At 47.2% G+C, this 22,252-nt stretch overlaps 1 protein-coding gene across 2 annotated transcripts in view; it reads left to right on the plus strand.

Annotated features, from left to right (window-relative positions):
* The window catches only part of SMAP2 (small ArfGAP2), a 179,399-nt gene that overhangs the window by 126,775 nt on the left and 30,372 nt on the right, over positions 1–22,252 (plus strand). For both annotated transcript variants that reach the window (XM_086948280.1, XM_086948279.1), the window contains exon 9: positions 21,764–22,047. In XM_086948280.1, the coding sequence (XP_086804406.1) occupies positions 21,764–22,047 (284 nt within the window). The remainder of the gene's footprint in view (positions 1–21,763; positions 22,048–22,252) is intronic.

The raw sequence follows: 22,252 nt of genomic DNA on the forward strand, positions 1-22,252 counted from the left end.
GTCAAAAAAGCTCAGTATCTCAACCCGGCAGCGAGCACCTAAAGCATTCCGTCCCACATTTTAACCGTTCTTCACTTCGTCTGGTCTGTGAGGTTTCCCACATCTGACCGAACATGTCCCATACATTACGTTCTTGATCATGGATTTAATAGCAATGACAGTTTCTGTTCTTGGGCTAGGCACTTCTCCAGATGGGCGATTCAAATACTTCCAGTCCCCGAAAAGCCATTTCTTCCATTTAGCTTATGAATAACGGCACACCACATTCGCAAGCTATTCAATAGACCCTTCACTGGAAACTGTGCATTGCTGGATGGAAGGATACCCAAGGTCAGACCCACCTCTCTGCCTAAGTAAGTCATTTGAATTACAATTTTCAATCCTCACAAAGGATTTTGTTTACCATATGCACATTGGCTGTCTGGAGTGTTGTCAAATTTCTGAACATAGCATCTCCACTACCCCACACCCCCTCTCAAGATCCACTTCTACATATGTATTTACCTCGTCACAACACCCAAAACACTCTGAAGCATCTTACTGCTGCCTACCACACTTCACATACAGATACATCTGAGCTCCTACGGCTGCCCTTCCAATAAATATTGGATAACAAGTTACCTGTAAATATATTGGTCACATTTATATTGCAGAGATTTGTGCTGGTCTGCTAGTACATTTTATGACTTCGTACTTGGTTATTCCAAAGCTCTAATACACATCTTAGAATCAGCTTGCTTTGCTGAACAAAGAGACGTTTGTATAGTGTGCCTCAGCAGACACCGAGATATCTGTATTTGAAATGCATTCCACTTGGCATGTGGATTCGCAAGGGTTTTCTATGAGGCTCTTACTGCTTGCAACAGAACAGGCCTAACCAGGATCTTGTGACGTATGTCTATTTACAAAGATCCAGGTGATGTATTAGTATTTGCCGACAGCCCTTTTCAAAGGGAACCTAACAGTACATGGAAGGAGAGTGGTTTGGCAGACAAGAGGCACACATCCCGTGAGACGCACAGTACTTCAGAACAAGGTCAAGCCTTGGGAATGTGTCATTCTGCCCAAATTCCTCATGGCACCTGGGAAACGAGCCCCCGGGTGCCTCTGCCGGCTCGTGTGATCGCATCCCATGGCGGTAGAGAGAGCCTCACACCGTTCAGGGGATCCGTGCCGCTGCAGCAGCCGTGTGCACCCTGCGTGCGGAGCCACGCAACACCCGAGCAACACAGCACTCACCGTGGGCGGAGGCGCGGGGCTGCAGCTGTCCTACTCGGCAACACCTGCCCGGCAACGTCCTCCGCTTCTTCCGGGGCTCCCTCCAGGCAGGCCACGGGAGCCCCGCGTGGGCCGCCATACTTGTTGTGGGCCGCCGTCTTCCTTCTTCCCCTGGGCGGCGGGGGGGCGGGCACTTCCGGCCGGCCGCGCTAGGATTGGCCGGCCGGCCAGTCACGGGGCAAGGCAATCGGGGAGGAGGAGACTGGAGGCCGGCGACGGAGGAGAAGAGACGCAGTAGTGCCGGCAATGCCGGACCAGACACGGGGGCGTTCCCGGCGTCCCGTGACGTCGGCAAAAGCCAAAGAATGTCGGGAACGCCCCCGTGTCTGGTCCGGCATTGACGGACAGGCCCCTCGTCCAATGGCAAGGCTCCGTTTACGGAGCCAGCCAATCAAGGACGAGGGCCGGACAAAGCCACCTTACAGTTCTCAACAGGATTTCGCCTGCGCCGAAAAGATGCGCAGAGCGCATCCTTCGGCGAGGCGAAACCTAAAAAGGGTAGCTGCGCAAGCAGCTAACATATGGAGAATATCAAACACAGAAGCCCTGTTAGCCAGGTATGACAGGGCACACAATGACACACTAGAGCAAATTCTCCAGCATCTACCTGACCTTTATAAGGAACAGGCAGAGTTCCTAATACAAGAGGGCAAGCTAATTTCTAACGCCTCCTTTAAATGTGCCTTAGATGCGGCAGACACAGCTGCCAGGGCTTTCTGATAGATACATCTGCCGTGTGGATTCCTCACCTTGTGAATATCCCCCTTGCGTCTGCAACATTCGGAAATTCTTTTCGTAGCCTCGCGCCGACGTGGATAGGACGTCACAGAGACACGGCTCCACTCGCGACTCCGCTGACGTCATCAACGCCTATAATAGGCCCACGCCGGCGTGATGACATCAGTTCCCTTTTTTCCACGTCGTCGACGCTAACGGTTATCGGGAATCTCTGTAGCCTACTGGTACATTGTTGCCATTTTGTTGCATATTTCTGCTTCTCTGTATCCTGTCTCTTCGACGATGTCATCCAAGAAGACCGGCTTCAAGCCCTGCAGGGAGTGCGGTAAAATGATGTCCATTACCGACCCCCATGAAGACTGCATCTGGTGTTTAAGTTCCGACCATGATGTGGAGGATTGTTCTTCATGTCGGAAGATGAATCCGAAGGCCCTGAGGGAGAGAGAAGCCAAACTTCTGGTTGCTAAGGTGAAAGCTGGAAAGGAGAAGTCGTCGAGGTCTCGTTCTCGAAGGGCGAGGTCGAAGTCCAGGGCGAGGTCGAGATCTGGTTCTCGAGAGAGGTCGTCTTCGAAGTCGGCGTCGGATCATGTTTCGAAGTCGAAGAAGAAGCACAAGAAGAGGAGACATGAGTCCCGACGTCGGTCTGGTAAGGAGTCGGGCTCGAGGTCAAGGTCGAGGTCACCGAAGAAGGTAGGTTCGAAGGTGGTTACTCTCGAAGTCTCTGAGCATGAAGGTGAGGCCTCACCTTCCGAGTCGCATGGGCGGTCGCCCACTCCGGCTCCGAATCCTTCTCCGGTTCCGAATCCGTCTCCGGCGCCGGCCCGTGAAGAGGAAGAGGCTCGGGAGGTTGTGGATTCTGCGCCTGTTGAAGAGCCGAATCCGATCCCTCCACAGGACCGGCCTGATGGTTTTCAGCCGCCCTTTCCTGCTCCAGGCCAGGACCCTTCAGCGTTTCTTAACGCTATGTATGGCGTCTTCTCATGGGCGTGGTACCCCTCTGGTGCACCTTCTGGTCCCATGGGTCCTTTGGCATACAGCCTGGGAGTTCTTCACTCCTATCCTCCGGCTCCGTTTATGCCTTACATGCCGGCTCCGACGCCGCATTATTTACAACAAGGGGTGGTGAGGGACAGAGTCTCTGAATTAAACAGAATACTCTCACCCAGTCAAGAGATCAGGGCTAGATCCAACACCGTTTTTTAGCTCACTGCACCATCCCAGTTTCAGAACCTGGCTGTATGCAAATTAGTCTGTTCCTGTCCCAGTGCATGATGGGAACAGGGCAAACCAAACTACAAAAGCCAATTCTTACACTGGGAAGGAAACAAGCTACCGGGGACCGGTTTCTGGCATTTCAGCCTCTTCGGCCCGGCTTGCTTGAATCCTGATGGTGCAATGAGCAAGGGACTCACATCTGAGTATACCCTTCCACGCTTAGGGTGGACAAAAATATTTACAACAAGGGGTGGTGAGGGACAGAGTCTCTGAATTAAACAGAATACTCTCACCCAGTCAAGAGATCAGGGCTAGATCCAACACCGTTTTTTAGCTCACTGCACCATCCCAGTTTCAGAACCTGGCTGTATGCAAATTAGTCTGTTCCTGTCCCAGTGCATGATGGGAACAGGGCAAACCAAACTACAAAAGCCAATTCTTACACTGGGAAGGAAACAAGCTACCGGGGACCGGTTTCTGGCATTTCAGCCTCTTCGGCCCGGCTTGCTTGAATCCTGATGGTGCAATGAGCAAGGGACTCACATCTGAGTATACCCTTCCACGCTTAGGGTGGACAAAAATATTTACAACAAGGGGTGGTGAGGGACAGAGTCTCTGAATTAAACAGAATACTCTCACCCAGTCAAGAGATCAGGGCTAGATCCAACACCGTTTTTTAGCTCACTGCACCATCCCAGTTTCAGAACCTGGCTGTATGCAAATTAGTCTGTTCCTGTCCCAGTTTTGCTTGATGGGAACAGGGCAAACCAAACTACAAAAGCCAATTCTTACACTGGGAAGGAAACAAGCTACCGGGGACCGGTTTCTGGCATTTCAGCCTCTTCGGCCCGGCTTGCTTGAATCCTGATGGTGCAATGAGCAAGGGACTCACATCTGAGTATACCCTTCCACGCTTAGGGTGGACAAAAATATTTACAACAAGGGGTGGTGAGGGACAGAGTCTCTGAATTAAACAGAATACTCTCACCCAGTCAAGAGATCAGGGCTAGATCCGACGCCGCATTGGCAGTTCCCGGCTCCGCCGAAGTCGTCAACGCCGATTCCAGCGTCGCCTGCTCCTGATCGTCCTCGAGGGCATTCTTCTGTGCCGTCGAATTCGATACCGGCGCCGGCCCCGAATCCGTCGGAGCCGCAGGTGGATCCGGCTGCGAGGCGTGTAAAGGAGAGATCCAGAAGGGAAGCTCAACGCCTTTTGGAAGAGCAGAGGTACATGGATTCACAGTGTGATGTTGAAGAAGGTGAATTAGAAGAGAGCTGTTTTGAGGAATTGGCGGATTCAGGAACTCGTGATTTCTCTCCAGAGTGGGAGTTGCCCTCAGGCTCGGGTGCTCCTTCTAAGGATATCCAGCCTTACCATCAACTCTCACCAACTCTCGACTGTCCTTCTACACCCCCTCCCGCCAACTACGTTCTTCCAACCAAGCCCTCGCCACTGTACCTCGCATCAACAAGACCACCATGGGTGGCAGATCCTTTTCATACCTGGCTGCTAAAACATGGAACTCACTCCCCGCCTACCTTCGCCTCACCCAGAACCACCTAGCGTTCAGAAAGCAGCTTAAAACGTGGATATTTGACAAATAATCCTCCTCCCCTTCCTAAGCGCCTTGAAACCCTCTGGGTATGTAGTGCGCTATACAAATTTTATGACTTGACTTGACTTGACTCTTCAATTGACTCTGCCTACAGTGGAGTTCAAGTCTAATATCCTCACTGAGGTCTTGCATTCACCGAATTCTGTGGTTGAGCCTTTACTTCCATTCAATGATGCCTTGACAGATCCTATAATGGAGGTGTGGAAGAAACCTTTGTCGGCTCCTGCGGTTTCTAAGAGTGTTGCGAGGAGGTACAGGGCTGCTCCTGAGGACCCGGCTTTTCTGTCTTCTCATCCTTCGCCGGAGAGCCTGGTAATTCAGGCTGCCTGTTCAAAGAAGAGTCTTAGTGCCTTTCCTCAGGTTCCTTGTGAGAAGGAAGCAAAGAAACAGGACCAGGTTGCAAAAAAGACCTTTTCATTGGCGAGTATGGCGTTGAAGTCAACTAATGCCACATGTCTTATGGGAAGGTATGTGCATGCCCTGATGGACTCTTTGCGTATCCTGGCTCCAAAAATTCCTGACGCCAACCGGAAGGATTTTGAGGAGGTGATTTCTGACACTCAGGCGGCAGCCCGCCAGGTTATTCAAAGTGGTCTGGACACTGCCGACTCTGTGGCTCGAATTATGGGCACTGCTGTCGCCACTAGGAGGTCAGCCTGGTTGAAGTCATCGGACTTTTCGGCTTATGTTCAGGCGACCTTGCTGGATCTTCCTTTTGATGGATCAGGTCTCTTTGGGAAGAAGGCGGATGCGGCTCTTGAGAGATTCAAGGATTGCAGAGCAACTGCTAAGTCTTTGGGTCTCCAGATCAGAGGCACTTCTTCCAGCAGAAGGTTCAGGGGTTTTGGTCGCTCCTTTCGGAATTTCCGGCAAGGCCAACAGCAGCAGCAGCAGCAACAGCAGCAGCAGCAAAATTCAGTGTACAGATCGTACAGGGGAAAGCAAAGAGCGCGTCCTCGTGGACGTCAGCCCTCCTCTTCCTCCACCTCTTCCAACCCCCCTGCCTCAGAAAAGCAGCCCTAGATCCGCTATTCAGGATCATGTGGGTCCGGTTGGGGGTCGGCTTACCCATTTTCTACAGGATTGGGAATCGGTTACGACAGATCTTTGGGTTCTCAATCTTGTAGAAAATGGGTATGCCCTTCCCTTTCGGGATTTCCCCCTGTTTACCGTCCTTGTCAAGGTTTTTGCACCGAGGAACATCTGTCTCTTCTGCAGCAGGAGGTTCTAACTCTGTTACGAAAGGGTGCGATAGAGGTGGTCCCAGAGCAGGAGAGGGGTCAGGGATGCTACTCCCTGTATTTCCTGATCCCCAAAAAGGATGGCCGGCTTCGTCCAATCCTGGATCTCAGGATCTTGAATCTCTATCTGAAGCAGGAGAAATTCAAGATGCTCACCCTTGTTCAGGTTCTTCAAGCGTTGATGGAAGGAGACTGGATGGTGTCGCTCGACTTGCAGGACGCGTATTTCCACATACCCATCCTGAAGTCGCACAGAAAGTATCTCCGTTTCACGGTTGGGTCGCAGCACTACCAGTTTGCGGTCCTTCCGTTTGGTCTTACTACTGCGCCTCGAGTCTTCACCAAGGTGATGGCGGTGGTGGCAGCTCATCTCAGGAGGTCGGGGATACCTGTGTTCCCTTATTTGGACGACTGGCTGATCAAAGCGGAGTCGTCAGAGAAGGTGCTCCATCATCTGCAAGAGACAACTCAGTTGTTGTTCAGGTTGGGTTTTTCGATAAATGTACCCAAGTCTCACCTGGTGCCCTCCCAGCGCAACCTGTTCATAGGTGCCGTACTGGACACTACTGTTTGTCGTGCATTCCCTCCTCCTCAAAGGATTCGCGACATTCAGGAAATGATTCCTTTATTTTACAATGGAGCGGTCGTTCCAGTCCTGAAGGTCCTTCGCCTGCTCGGTCTGATGGCTTCTTGCATTCTGTTGGTCAACCATGCACGCTGGCACATGAGGGCACTCCAGTGGTGTCTCCGCAGGCAGTGGTATCAGCACAACGGAGATCTCGGGAAGTCGGTGAAGATCTCCAGAGAAACTGCAGCGGATCTGTCTTGGTGGAGCGTGGAAGGCAACCTGTCGCAAGGAAAGCCTTTCCAACTACCTCCATCGGTGGCCACGGTGATAGCGGATGCATCCACTCTAGGGTGGGGTGCTCATCTGGGGGATCTGGAGGTCAAGGGTCTTTGGTCTCCGGAGGAAAGGTTGCTTCACATCAACCTTCTAGAGTTGCGGGCGATACGTTTGGCGCTCAAGGCCTTCCTCCCTTCCCTTCGCGGTCGGTCGATCCAAGTCCTGACGGACAACACGACCGCGATGTGGTACATCAACAAGCAGGGAGGAGTGGGGTCGCAGTGTCTCTGCAGGGAGGCTCTGCGTCTCTGGTCCTGGGCTCAGGACCACCAGATTTGTCTGATGGCGAATCATCTGGCCGGAGTTCTGAACGTGCGTGCAGACAGTCTCAGCCGGCAGTTCTCTGCCGACCACGAGTGGAGGCTTCACCCGGAGGTGGTTCGTCACGTCTTTCGGACGTGGGGGACTCCTCGGGTGGACCTGTTTGCCACTCGCGAGAATGCTCACTGCCCGTCATTCCGCAGTCTCCAGTATCCGATGCAAGGAGCCTTGGGGGACGCGTTTCAGTTGAGTTGGGGAGATCAACTCCTTTACGCGTTTCCTCCCATACCTTTGATTCCTCGGGTTCTGAGGAAGATTCGCCAAGATCGGGCCCAAGTTATATTGGTCGCCCCGGATTGGCCAAGAAGGGTGTGGTATACAGATCTACTCCACCTCTCCTCTCACCCGTCTCCCTCTCAGGGCAGACCTCCTCTCTCAGATGGAGGGGCAGGTTCTACACCCCCACCTCCAGACATTGCACCTTCATGCCTGGAGATTGAACGGGGCAACCTGATTTCCTATTCTCTCACGTCTTACGTGGTGGATGTCATTTTGTCTGCCAGGCGTGACTCCTCTAAGACTGTCTATTCATGTAGATGGTCTAGATTTGTCACTTGGTGTGGTGAGAATGATATTGACCCTTTGAGAGCCCATTTATCAGATGTGCTCCAGTTTGCTCTTTCTTTGGCGCAACAGGGGCTTGCAGTTGCCACGGTTAAGGGCTATCTTTCGGCGCTGTCTGCTTTTATTTGTTTGCCTGATCAGCCCTCTCTTTTTAAGTCTCCTGTAGTTTTAAGGTTTTTGAAGGGTCTTGTAAACAAGTTCCCTCCTACTCCTTTTATTGTACCTCAGTGGGACTTGAATCTTGTCTTGACTTTTCTGATGGGCTCTCCCTTTGAGCCTCTTCATAAATGTCCTATGAGGCTTTTAACCTTTAAGGCAGTTTTCCTCGTTGCAATAACCTCGGCAAAGAGGGTGAGTGAGCTTCAAGCTCTTAGTTCCAAGCCCCCGTTCCTGACCATACATGCTGATCGGATGGTTCTAAGGACCAGGGCTGCTTTCCTTCCTAAGGTGGTGACTCCTTTCCACCTTGGTCAATCCATTACCCTCCCTACCTTTTATCCTCTCCCGCACCCTTCCAAGGAGGAGGAGAGGTTGTACCGTCTGGACCCTAAGAGGGCGGTGTCTTTTTGTTTGGACAGAACTAAAGACTGTCGCTTGGATGATCAACTCTTCGTTGGCTTTGCTGGCTGCAAGAAGGGAAGAGCGGTCCATATAAGGACTTTATCAAGATGGATCGTTCTGTGTATAAAGATCTGCTACTCTTTGGCCGGTAAGGAACCTCCAGAGGGTATTAGGGCTCATTCAACTAGAGCTAAGTCGTCAACCTCAGCTTTGGCTAGAGGTGTTCCTGTGGAGGACATTTGTAGGGCGGCAACCTGGTCTTCCCTCCACACTTTCGCGAAGCATTACTGCTTGGATTCCGAAGTGAGGAGGGACGGTCACTTTGCGCGCTCTGTCCTTCAGGATTTCCTGGTTTAGAAGAGTGGACACCCTCCTCCGGGAGTGGGGACTGCTGTGGGACTCTATTCACAAGGTGAGGAATCCACATGGCAGATGTATCTATCAGAAGAACAAGTTACTTACCTTCGGTAACGCTTTTTCTGGTAGATACTATATCTGCCTGTGGATTCCTCACTGACCCACCCGCCTCCCCGTTGTCCACTCTTCTTTACCAGAGTTATTGTATTATATTGTTATTATGTTGGATTGTTAAGGAGTTGCTTTATTTGCTTTCTTGCATTTGCTCAACACTATATATTTTCTCCTTGGCAATTGTTTATTGTGTATATTGCTTATTTCATTGGTCCGTCCGTGTGCCTCGATGGCACGGAAAAAAGGCGGAACTGATGTCATCACGTCGGCGTGGGCCTATTATAGGCGTCGGTGACGTCAGCGGAGTCGCGAACGGAGCGGTGTCTCTGTGACGTCCTTTCCACGTCGGCGCGAGCCTACGAAAAGAATTTCCGAATGTTGCAGACGCAAGGGGGATATTCACAAGGTGAGGAATCCACAGGCAGATATAGTATCTACCAGAAAAAGCGTTACCGAAGGTAAGTAACTTGTTCATCAATACCAATGTCCTGCTCAGAAGACATGCGTGGCTACGCATCTCTGGGTTTAAGAATGAGGTTCAAAGCACTTTACTCAATCAACCTGTAAACCCTGATTTTTTTTATTTGGCCCTGATGTGGACACAATATTAGACAAAATGAAGAAGGATACCGAGACAGCCAAGTCTATGGGAGCCTTGCAGTCACAACAATACAGAGGCGGCTCCTTTCGTCGCTCCGGCAACAGAGGAGCTGCAAGAGGAGGCTCAACACAGCAAACCTCATACAACAAAGGCAACACACAAAACACCTACAACAAAAACAGTAGTGGTGGATACCGTGGCAATAACACAAAGGGTAGAGGACGAGGGAATAACACCAGATCCTCTACCAACACCAAACAGTAACTTCTTGTCACTACCCCCAGACCATGTAACACCGGTCGGGGGAAGATTAGAGCAGTTCCTGCCAGTCTGGGAAAACATAACTACAGACAGGTGGGTGAGGCAAATTATACAGCATGGCTATTGCCTACAATTAATCTCCACACCACCCAACATACCCCCAAGACACCGTCCTATGTCCGCAGAACACCTACACTTATTGCAGCAAGAAGTCATCCGCATGCTACAAAAAGGGGCCATAGAACTAGTACCCTTAGAACACCAGGGTACAGGGGTGTACTCTCTGTACTTCCTATTCCCCAAAAAGGACGGGTCTCTCAGACCAATTTTGGACCTCGGGCCCCTAAACCAATACATCTTATCAGAGTATTTCCACATGATCACTCTACAGCAGGTATTACTACTGTTGCGTCGAGGAGACATCCTCGCAACACTAGACCTCAAAGACACATATTTCCATATACCGATACACCCGGCACACAGGAAATATCTCAGGTTTACAATACAAAATCAGCACTACCAATTCAAAGTCCTCCCTTTTGGGGTAACAACAGCCTCAAGGGTGTTCACCAAGTGCCTAGCAACAGTAGCTTGTCTATCCATATCTGGACGACTGGCTAATACAAGCACAGTCAGCCCAGCAATGTGCCAGCCACATGTCACGCACGATTCACCTCCTGCACAGTTTAGGTTTCTCGCTGAACTACAACAAGTCCCATCTTCAGCCTGCCCACGTACAACAGTACCTGGGAGCAACAATAGACACACTGGCAGCAAAAGCACAGCCAAATTCTGTCAGAATAAGCAGCATTCAGACGCTAATCCAAAGGTTCAGGCCCCAACACTCGCTCCCAGCCCGAGGGTTTATGCAACTGACAGGCATGATGGCCTCATGCATTTTCATAGTCCCTCACGCGAGACTTCACATGCGTCCGCTGCAGGAGTGCCTAGCACGGCAGTGGAACCAGGCTCTAGGACAATTAAACGACCTAGTGTTGGTGACCAGTCGTGCATACAACTCTCTGCATTGGTGGAATCCACAAAACCTTTGCAAGGGACTACTGTTCCAGGAGCCTGTACCACAAATAGTGTTGGCGACGGGCTCATCCCTGATGGTGTGGGGGACCCATGTCCTCCACCGCACAGTGCAGGGCTTATGGACCGCGCAGCAATAGAAAATGCACATCAACCTACTGGAGCTGATGGCAGTTTTTATGGCAATGAAAGCGTTCAAAGTACATTGTGCAACAAGACAGTGTTGGTCCGGATGGACAACATGACTGCAATGTACTACCTACAGAAACAGAAACACACTCTCCACAGCTGTCACATCTAGCTCAGAGCGTGTGGAAGTGGGCCATTCAGAGGAACATTTTTCTCATGGCGGAACACCTCCCAGGCAAGGACAATCAAATAGCGGATCTGCTCAGCAGACACAGCCAACAGGTGCACGAGTGGGAGATTCATCCCACAGTGCTACAACCATACTTCCAACAGTGGGGACAACCAGAGTTAGACCTGTTCGCCACAAAAGAAAATGCAAAATGCCAGTACTTCGCCGCAAGGTTCCCACACCCGCAGTCTTAGGGCAATGCGATATGGATGAACTGGTCAGGCAAATTTGCCTACGCTTTTCCACCAGCACCGTTGATACCGCTGGTGGCACGCAAACTGCTCCAGCATTCAATTACGCTAATCCTGGTTGCTCAAACATGGGCGAGGCAACCGTGGTACACCACGTTCCTAGAACTTTCCGTGGTGCCTCATCAAAGACGACGACTAACACCCAGTCTCTTAACGCAGAGCCATGGAGACATTCAGCACCCAGATCCGCAGCAGCTGAACCTTGCAATCTGGCTCCTGAAGTCCTAGAGTTTGGCTACCTAAACTTACCTCCGGACTGCATGAACATTATCAAGGAGGCAAGAAGACCTACAACAAGAGCATGCTATGCAGCAAAGTGGAAACGTTTTGTCATTTATTGTAACCACAATTACATAAACCCACTAGACGCATCAACTCAAAATATCATATGCTATCTTTTGCACCTACACCGCTGCAATCTAGCCTATACATCCATAAGGATACACTTAGCTGCCATAGCAGCTTACCTTCAGAACAGGCAGCACCTTTCGCTATTCAGAGTGCCTGCAATTAAAGCATTCATGGAGGGGCTCAAACGAGTGATCGCCCCCCTTCCCCCCATCCCCAAAACACCCACCTTCACCTGTCTGGAACCTAAACGTTGTTCTAACGAGACAAATGGGACCACCTTTTGAACCTTTACACTCGTGTGAAATTCAATTTTTAACATGGAAGGTGGCTTTTCTCGTAGCAATTACTTCGCTTAGAAGAGTTAGTGAGCTGCAAGCCCTAACTATTCAAGAGCCATTCATTCAAATTCACGCGAATAGGGTCATGCTTAGGACAAACCCTAAATTCATGCCCAAAGTGGTATCCCACTTCCACATCAATCAAACAATAGAACTGCCAGTGTTCTTCCCAAATCCACAGTCAGTACCTGAAAGGGCTCTACACACACTAGATGTTAAGAGGGCTCTCCTATATTACATAGACAGGACAAAAGATTTCAGGAAGACAAAACAGTTGTTTGTTGCCTTTTCACCACAGCACAAAGGCAACCCTATTTCAAAAAATGGTTTAGCTAGATGGATAGTTAAAGTGCGTTTAGTTTAATGTAACATATTTGGATGCACTTAACAGTTCCCCCAAGAGCGCATTCCACACACAAAATGGGGGCATCCATGGCTTTCCTAGGAAACATTCCTCTAGAGGGTATATGTAGAGCAGCCACATGGACTACCATACATACATTTACCTAACACTACTGCGTAGATGTACACTCCAAGCAGCTGTAGGACAGGCTGTTCTCAAAACTCTTTTTCAGACTGCTGCAGCTGGCACGGGCAACCACCGCTAGGGGAGAGACTGCTATACATTCTATGCACAGATATGAATTCAGCAGCCCACATGCCTCAAACGGAATATGCTACTTACCAGTATGCATCTGTTCTTGGCATGTAGGGTTGCTGACATTCATATCGCCCACCCTCCTCCCCGGTGCCTGTCGCAGCTGTAGCATTCACTATTACTTCTTAGCATGGACATCACTTACTGTAGCATACTCCATCTCTGCCACAATGGCAAAAAACAATCTGAGGATAGAGAGGATGCCCATGCGCACTGTAGTCCAGGGGAGGAGCCACCTATCTCGTGATACTTCGAAGACTCTTCCAGGACAACAATGTGCAATCATCCGGACACAACACTAGGCGGCGATCTATGCACAGATATGAATGTCAGCAGCCCTACATGCCAAGAACAGATGCATACTGGTAAGTAGCATATTCCATCCAAAACCATGCAAACCTTTCTAGACTGTGTGGGCGGTACTGTTTACTGCTTCCTTGCCTGGCGGGAGGGATGCAGGGGAGGGGTGGCATGTTATTCCAGTACTCTGTATGCTGTCTGTGGAATTTATTTATTCTGCTTTTGTATAAGCATTATGCTGTTTCTCGTTCCTTGTTTCTTGTAAACGTAAGTTTAAAGATTGTCGGCCTTCCCTAGTACTTCATCATTATTTTATATTTGTTTATATCAACATTCCGACCCAGTCTTGTTTTCCTGTTTTCCATTGGTTACATGCCTTTACATTTAGTTTTACACTCTATGGTTATCTAGACACTCTATTCCCTTGAGTACGCCATCACTACGGGTTTCTCATGGAAATTTAACAAGATTCACTGTATTTTTCACTAAGTTTAGCGCAACAGGGCACTGAAAGCAAGAAAGCATGTTACTTGTGTCCACTCGTCATCATAATCAGGAATGCGACTACTTCACTTTGCTATTATTGAGATACAGATTCCTACGTGGACACTGTTGGCGCTTGATAAGTTCACACACTTCACGAGCTGCTGCATGTTTTGGTTTCTCTTCATTGTTGCACTCATACGTACTACACGATATTTTCACGTAATTTACTTCCGTGTACCAGTCATAAGGCTCCCGCACGCTTGGGATAATGAACTGTCTTGCTTTTTGACTTAAAATGACAGCTTTTATGACCCGATCTGTGCACGTCTCATTAATTTACTTTTCATTTGTTCATCCTCCCCTTTTTCTTCACCCTTTCAGAAACCGGAACCTTAACCAAGTTGCACCACTGGTCTGCACGTCATATCCACACATATTTAAATCATTGGAACACCCAGTTCACTCTAATCATGTATACTTACCCTGTGTTGCTGGTTGTGTGTATTCCACCAACATTCATTTATTACTTTCCAGGAGAGCATATCCCCTCCCAGACTCGAGAGATGAGCAATCAATTCACTTTATTAAACACATAAATTGTTCTGTGTTGCAAATGTATCTTTTAAATATTTGTACATTTCATGTCTTGATTTATCGTGCTCTCTCGTGCGCACATGCCCATTTTATTTTTATTTTAACCTTCGCCCTCTTCCAATCAGGGAATCTCTAATGCTTCTCGGTGGTCATATCAATGTACATATTTAGGTTTCTCTAAAATGGTAACACAGTCCTGCTGGCCTTTCTCCTCACTCCTGCCTTGCATCTTTTAGTGTTGTATTGGAAGCTGCACATGGGAGCGCTAAATAATCAAGTGCACAAGAAGCTTCTCTTTTGTGCTACCTGCCGTACCGCACATAAGGAAGTGCATTATGCCGATTACCACCCTTTTTTAATGGTGCAACATTGCTTAAAGCTAAATTCACCCAACCCGCCCCCAAAACCCTATTCTACTGGATAACTAAACACTTAAAAGCTCCCGTCGGCTAGACCTATTGGCTATGCCAATGCCTGTTTACTTTGTCTGTGAAAAGACATTGGTGCAGTGAACACTGTTTGTGCAATGCTTCTCTGGCATTGAGGACCCTGAATTCTGCAGTTTATTTGGACAGCTACCCTTATTTGGTGCAGCAGCTAGCGAAGGCGGGAGTGGATTATCTTGCTGAGTTTAGGAGGTGGCTGCTGGCTTGGATTCAATCTGCCCTTGATTCTGCTTTTTTACTGTTGAAAGAGAAAGGGTTATTTATTTTTGCCATGAAAATGTAATGCTTGCTGAGACTGTCTGTTTTTTCACCATTAGCCAGTCCAAGGTTTTAGACATGCCTTTAGATGGAGAGACTCAGGTGCGCACTACTTGAATAGATTTATATCTTTAACACATTAAACAATATTTTTCAACACTTTTAGTATACAATTTATTTTCAATAAGTTTAATCTATTAGATATTCAGTCTCCAACATATGTTTTCACAATCACTGGAATACAAAGCAAATGTTCAATTCAATATGTAATAGTACAATATAGTATAAAACAATAACATTTTTTGTTGTGGATGTCGATGGCCCAATGCATTTCGGGACGTAAATGAAGTCCCTTCGTCAGGGGCAACACTAGGAAAAAGCAAAAAGTTTCAAGCAAATAAATTGAATACCTTAAGCGTAATCATATTCAATTAACATCAAAATGAATGATATTCTTCAAAAGTTCTGTGATTTATAAAGAATGAACAATCTCTTAAACATGGTCATATTCAATTTACATCTAGTTGTTTCAGGTCATAAAAGTCAACTGTTTTAGGTTGGAAAAATAACTCCGTATAGAACGTGAAAAGAAAGAGCCGCCACCTAAATTAATATCTCCATGTGTAGAAGTTGACAGACAAATATAAAACTCACTCCCATCTATGGATAACTTCACCTCTCTGGGTGAAAGGCGGAACTATCGTGATCCTACAAGAAAGAATAATACATGACCGTAAGGTGCCTACTCCATCGTAATCATCGGTGTTATAAGAACATGCTGATTTACTTACAATACTAAGTGGATCGTAGTAAACACAACCTGCAAAGACAACAATATGCGACGTTAGGAACATTCTAAATCTAACTAGTTTCAAAAATAAACACGTGCTTTCACTGTGTAGTCCTGTAACATACCGTACGCAGAAATGGCGTGTGTTCGTAAGGGTCTATGGAGTTCTTCAATAAAGCATGCATTGGACCATCGACATCCACAACTAAAAATGTTATTGTATTATACTATATTGTACTATTACATATTGAATTGAACATTTGCTTTGTATTACACTCATTGTGAAAACATATGTTGGAGACTGAATATCTAATAGATTAAACTTATTGAAAATAAATTGTATACTAAGTGTTGAAAAATATTGTTTAATGTGTTAAAGATATAAATCTATTCAAGTAGTGCGCACCTGAGTCTAGCAGGCAACTTAGCAAGCTAGTCCCACAGTTCATTTAGTCAGGAGTGTTTAGGTACGCTCTATCAGGCGCAGCATACAGATCGAAATACAGGATTAAACTACGATTAGTAATAATTTTAAAAAAGAGTGCTCCGATCACCCCTCTGATCTTTAGATGGAGAGAAGCAGAAGAAATTGATCATTAAACCCTTTAATACCACTCAGCGGTATAGGTTGATGCCTAGACCCCCCCAGCCTAAATTTGGCATGGGCATTACTTTTGTCTGGCACTTAGGGAAGATGTATGCCTGCTACAGGTAAAAGTACATGGAAGACTGCCGCTCAAACTGCAGCTAATGCTGGCACTGTGGACAGGCAGAAACACTTTCATAAACCACTAACAGTATGCTTCACCAGTAGTGGGCTGGTTTAGAGATTTCTTTTTTGTGTAATTGGGGAGGTCTTCCTCAGACCTTTGAGGCTTACAGATTTTTAAAGAAAAAAGTTGTTATCTTTGCTGTTGATGAGAATTCCTTTACACCATCCACTGCTAAATCCAAGGACAACCACATGTTTTAGAGGTGCACTTCATAAGTTAATGACTTCACAAGTAGAAAGTGCAACCAATAAAACATGTATTAGTCCAATTTAGCTTGTTGGACAATGGTGGAAAATTACAATTTGAAGGTGTTTCTTCAAAATGTAGGTGTCATTTTTCCATTGTTTGTGTCTGTCAGGCCAGCTCATGCAGTACTATTTCTTTATAAGCGCCCATGCATTTGGTCTTGTACAGTTCTGAAGCACTAACAAAATGCTTATAAAAATGGAAAGCGACTTTGCACAGGTAAAAAAGCAACCAAAACATCTGCTCCACCAAAGAAAGCATTGCTACCATGAGGCACAATTACTCCCAACGAGCATCTAGCCCATGCTTCAGTCTCATTTGCCATCTTCTCTGCTCCAACAGCTTCGCCATTATGCATACTTTGGTATTTTCTTTCTTTTAGTAGTGCAAATATATTTTTATCTATGACCATGAAAAGTGTTCCCAGTAAACATGTGTTGCAGTGAAGACCCTGTTCTCTGACGAATGCTGGGTTTTGTTGTCATGATGGTGTTTATTGCTTTTAAAATCCTCCTGAGGCTTGAGCCGGGAGGCTGCTTTAACTATTGTGTGCTGAATTTTCACTTTATTCTCGTGTGTCCGCTCCCTCCCCCTCGCACTGAATTCTAGAATAGAATTACCTGCCACATTAGCGCTGCTCGCTGATCTGTACTTGGACTATTTTCAATAGCTAGATTCAACTCTTGCCTGTCCTGGGACGCGGTCGATTGTTAGACCGGCATCAGGTGGGACATTAGATTGGCAGTGAGTCAGGCAGCGGCCATCTTTGTGAGGGCTCGCGCTGCACGTCGCGCTTCGAGCGCTTAAAACCAGGAAATCCGAGCAGGAACTTGATTGCTTTTAAAATCCTCCTGAGGCTTGAGCCGGGAGGCTGCTTTTACTATTGTGTGCTGAATTTTCACTTTATTCCCGTGTGTCCGCTCCCTCCCCCTCGCACTGAATTCTAGAATAGAATTACCTGCCACATTAGCGCTGCTCGCTGATCTGTACTTGGACTATTTTCAATAGCTAGATTCAACTCTTGCCTGTCCTGGGAAGCGGTCGATTGTTAGACCGGCATCAGGTGGGACATTAGATTGGCATTGAGTCAGGCAGCGGCCATCTTTGTGAGGGCTCGCGCTGTACGTCGCGCTTCGAGCGCTTAAAAACATACGTCCATGGCTCCGCGCAGCGGACGCGCATTGCGTGTTCGCCGATCGCGCGCCGGAGTCAAGCCAGAGTCCTGCCCGTCTGCGCCCGTCCGCGACCAGACGGGACGCGGGGCAGGGGACTCTGGTCATAATGTCATCGCGCAGGCACCCGAGACAGCGCTCTTTCATCAGCAAATCCGCTACACACGCGAGACTCTACTTGAAATCTGTAAGACCCCTACTAAATCATGCTATCACTCCATAGACCCCAATGCGCTGCCTTCACAATGCAATTCATGCAACTTTCGCTTTGTTAACGATCCCAACCCTAACCACCCTGCACCTAATCTTAAATTGATGCTACTTAATTGTAGATCCATGGTCAAACACAAACTGGAACTTCACGACCTACTATTAAATCATGACTTTGATGTAATGTTTTTAACAGAAACCTGGCTAGAAGAATCCTCATCCCCCGAAATACTTGAGACAGTCCCGCTGAACTACAGCTTACTGAGAATTGATAGGCCTATACAGCGCGGTGGAGGTCTTGCAATGATCTTTAAAAAAGAACTGGAATGCACCCTCACTAACAAGGGCATCACTAACAGTGAAAGCGGCACTTTCACCATTAAAGTGACCCCTTGTATGACCATCACTGGGCTTCTCATTTATCGGCCCCCTGGTAATGCCACTCCTTTTTGCAATCAGCTAATAGAAACGGCGACGCAACTAGCTATCAAATACAACAATTTTATGATTCTAGGCGATCTTAATCTTCATTTTGAAGATCCCTATGCTAAGGAAGCCCAACTACTGAAGACTGCCCTACATGCTTTGGGGATTACTCTGCTCTCCACTTCTCCCACACACAAACATGGCCATCTTCTCGACCCTATCTTTGCGACTTGGAAAGGCATTGATATACAACCTCCGGTCCCAATCATTTGGTCAGACCACCATATGATCATGTTCAACATACCTAAAACCAGGACTAAGAATACTGTCCACAAACCCTTGTATGCCAAGCGGCGCAACTGGAAAAACTATACCCCAGAACGCCTGATTGACGAATTAAAAATCCACCCCCCTCCCCAAGGTCAGTCCCTACAAGATACCTGGAACTCTTATGAATTATGGTTAAGTAAGGCACTTGACAAAATTGCTCCTTGGACTTGTAAGCCCCCAGCCAGGAGAACAAAATCTGAACCGTGGTTCTCAGAAAAATTAAAGGTAGCTAAAGCCCGTTGTAAAGCGACTGAAAGAAAATGGAGAAAGAACTACTCCACGGAACTGAAGGAGACCTACAAACAAGAATTAAAGTCTTATCAGAGACTTATAAGAGAGGAAAAAAGTCTCTTCTATCAAAACAGAATTGAATAGGCTATAAATCCATCTAAAGAATTATTTCGGATTTATAAGGAACTAACAGACACGTCGAGCCTGGATACGCAGGATACGTATTCTAATGAGCTATGCGAAAAAATTGCAGACTTCTTTGTCAATAAAGTAGAGAAAATTCATGTCACTTTCTCCACTCCCCCCACATCCGGTAAGATAATACCCCCTCTTCACAAAAACATTCTTACCCATTTTCACACTCCCGACAAAGAAAAACTGTCCAGCATAATCAACAGCATCCACTCTGGCTCCCCTAATGATGTGTGTCCGTTAGATAAATGCAAAGACATCATGGACAATACCCTTATGGATCAAATAAGCCAACTCATTACCCTCTCTTTCAAAGAATGCCATGTCCCGGAGGCTTGGAAAAACGCCCAGGTCATTCCCCTGAAAAAAAAACCTAACATTCCGGTCACCCAATTCCAAAATCTCAGGCCAATATATCTATTGCCTCAATGCGCCAAAATAATAGAAAAAATAGTTAACATCCAACTAATGGCGTTTTTAGAGGCAGAAAACATTCTCCACCCCACTCAATCCGGTTTCAGACCTAACTACTCCACGGAGACAGCTGTCTTGTATTCCACGGAATATATCCGCAAGATGGTGGACGAGGGTGAAACAGCAGCGTTGGTCATGCTTGACTTAAGCGCCGCTTTCGATACTGTGCTACATGCCACGCTGCTGTCCCGTCTTTCAGATATCGGAGTAAAAGACTATGCATTGGCGTGGATTAAATCTTTCCTCACGAATAGATCTTTCCAGCTTCATTGCCCGCCCTTTAAATCATCTTCTCGGGCTGTGAGCTATGGGGTTCCACAGGGCTCTAGTTTGAGCCCTACATTGTTCAACATCTATATGGAACCCCTGGCTCAGATCATAGAGAACTTTGGGGTTGGCATTGTTAGCTACGCCGATGACACTCAGCTTATGTTTAAGCTTACTCCTGATACCGAGAAGTATGCCTCCAACTTCTCGGAGTGCATGGCTGCGGTTGCCATGTGGATGGGCAGTAATTGCCTCCGGCTTAACGGAGACAAAACAGAGGTGTTAGTGATAGGGAACAAAACCTCTCTATGGTCTCAAGCGTGGTGGCCCACATCTCTTGGCGAATGCCCTCGACCTGTTGAGAAGGTCAAGAACCTTGGGATCATGATCGACTCTGATCTATCAGGAAAATCCCAAGTGAACAAGATCATTGGAAAATGCATTGGCACATTAAGAATTCTTAGAAAAATCATTGACCTGATTCCTATCAAAGCCAGGAAAACTATTGTGCATGCACTTATTACACCTCACCTGGACTATGGGAATGCCCTCCTTTTAGGCCTCAACCAAAAACATCTTCACCAGCTGCAATGCGTACAAAATGCGGCAGCCCGCTTGGTACTAGGCCTTCCCAAAAGAACTTCTGCCAAGACGGCATTGTCCAAACTGCACTGGCTCCCCGTAAGGGAGAGAATAAAATTCAAGAGCCTCTGCTATGCCCACAAGATAGCCCACAACAAGGATCCCACCTATTTAAGAGGCCTCATGACCATCCACCGCCCTACCAGAGACCTTAGGTCCTCAGGAATGTCCCTTTTCAAACTCCCCCGCGTCCACAGAGCAAAAATTGGTGGCCGCTCCTTTCGCTACCTAGGAGTGAAATATTGGAATGCTCTTCCGATTCATTTAAGAATGGAACCCTCGGAAACCCTTTTCAGAGCAAACCTGAAAACCCACCTCTTTCCTCAATAAACCTGTCATTCTTTTCCTCTGCTTGATTCTCTGTGAGTTTTTTCAGCAATCAGCGCGGGGATACACAGCTGTGCAGCCATGCGCTTAATAAATGTTTTATTATTATTATTATTTATTAGATTTCACAGGCTTGTGGTATGCGTCGGAGTGATGGATACATTCTATGGCATAATGGCAGTGTTGCATTTTTGTTATGAGATTTTTCTCTGGAGCTTTTGCAGTCAGCACGTTCTGCAACACAGTGCCAGCTGTGTTCCTGAGCAGTGTTAGGTGCATTCTATGGAGGTAACCTATATATCTGTGTCCTACTTGGGGGATACCCTGTTGCCTATCTCCCAAAGCACTTGAAGCTAATGGCAGGTTTCTGTGTAATACGAAAATATGTTCTGCAAATGGACACATAAGCAGCTATGTGTGGTTGGACAATACTTCCCTTTCCACATTCACACCGTCTAAGGTCCTTTCTCATCTGTTTGGAATATGTTCATGTAAGCACCTATGTCTGTAATGCAGAAAACGTCTCGATCATAAGTAGCTGCAAAATAATAACCTAATTGTACGGCAAGCCCTGGATAATCATTTTGTTGGTTTCTTACATTATTGAAAATTCTGTGTACTTAATGAAGCAGTAACATTTAAGTAACTGGTAATCCATGGAAGCCGTACCCGTGCCTTTGTGTTCTAGGGGTATGTTTTAAGTAACTCATTGTACATACCACTTACTGCTGGTGTACAGTTTTTTTTAAACCATCTGTTTTAAACAAACACATCATCACATCAGGAACAACCTGGTTTCTCTTTTTCTCTATAATTTTTCTTTGTGCATTTTTTCAGGTGCAATGTACATGTCACCTGCTCCGCCGATGGCGTATCCCACAGCCTACAGTGGCTTTCCAGGTGTGGCTCAGGCAGGGGGATTAATTGGCGGCATGATGGCTCCAAATCCTGGCATGGTTGCTCCCATGGGTATTCCAGCAGGGTACCTGGGCAACATTCAACCCACCATGATGGGCCACCCAAATGGAATGATGGCACAGCAAGCCAGCTTCGGCATTGGGGTACCGCAACCGGTCTATGGAGTGCAGCCAACTCAACCGATGCCATGGAATGTTGCTCAGGTGAGACTGTTTTCTTCTGTTCTCTTGTTTGCAACTTTCAAGTATTCAGGGCATACTAAAAACCAGGTACTCACTCAATGTGAGTTTTTGGCGAAACAAGAGGCTATAGATTTTGTCTTTCGCCACTGTTGGCCATCTCCTAAGAGTGTCTGTGTATCCTTTCAATTTTTTTATACCTCTAGTTCACGTGCAACCAAATTAGTCC

This window comes from Lissotriton vulgaris, unplaced genomic scaffold, assembly GCF_964263255.1.
Source record: "Lissotriton vulgaris unplaced genomic scaffold, aLisVul1.2 SCAFFOLD_2217, whole genome shotgun sequence".
Lineage (NCBI taxonomy): Eukaryota > Metazoa > Chordata > Amphibia > Caudata > Salamandridae > Lissotriton > Lissotriton vulgaris.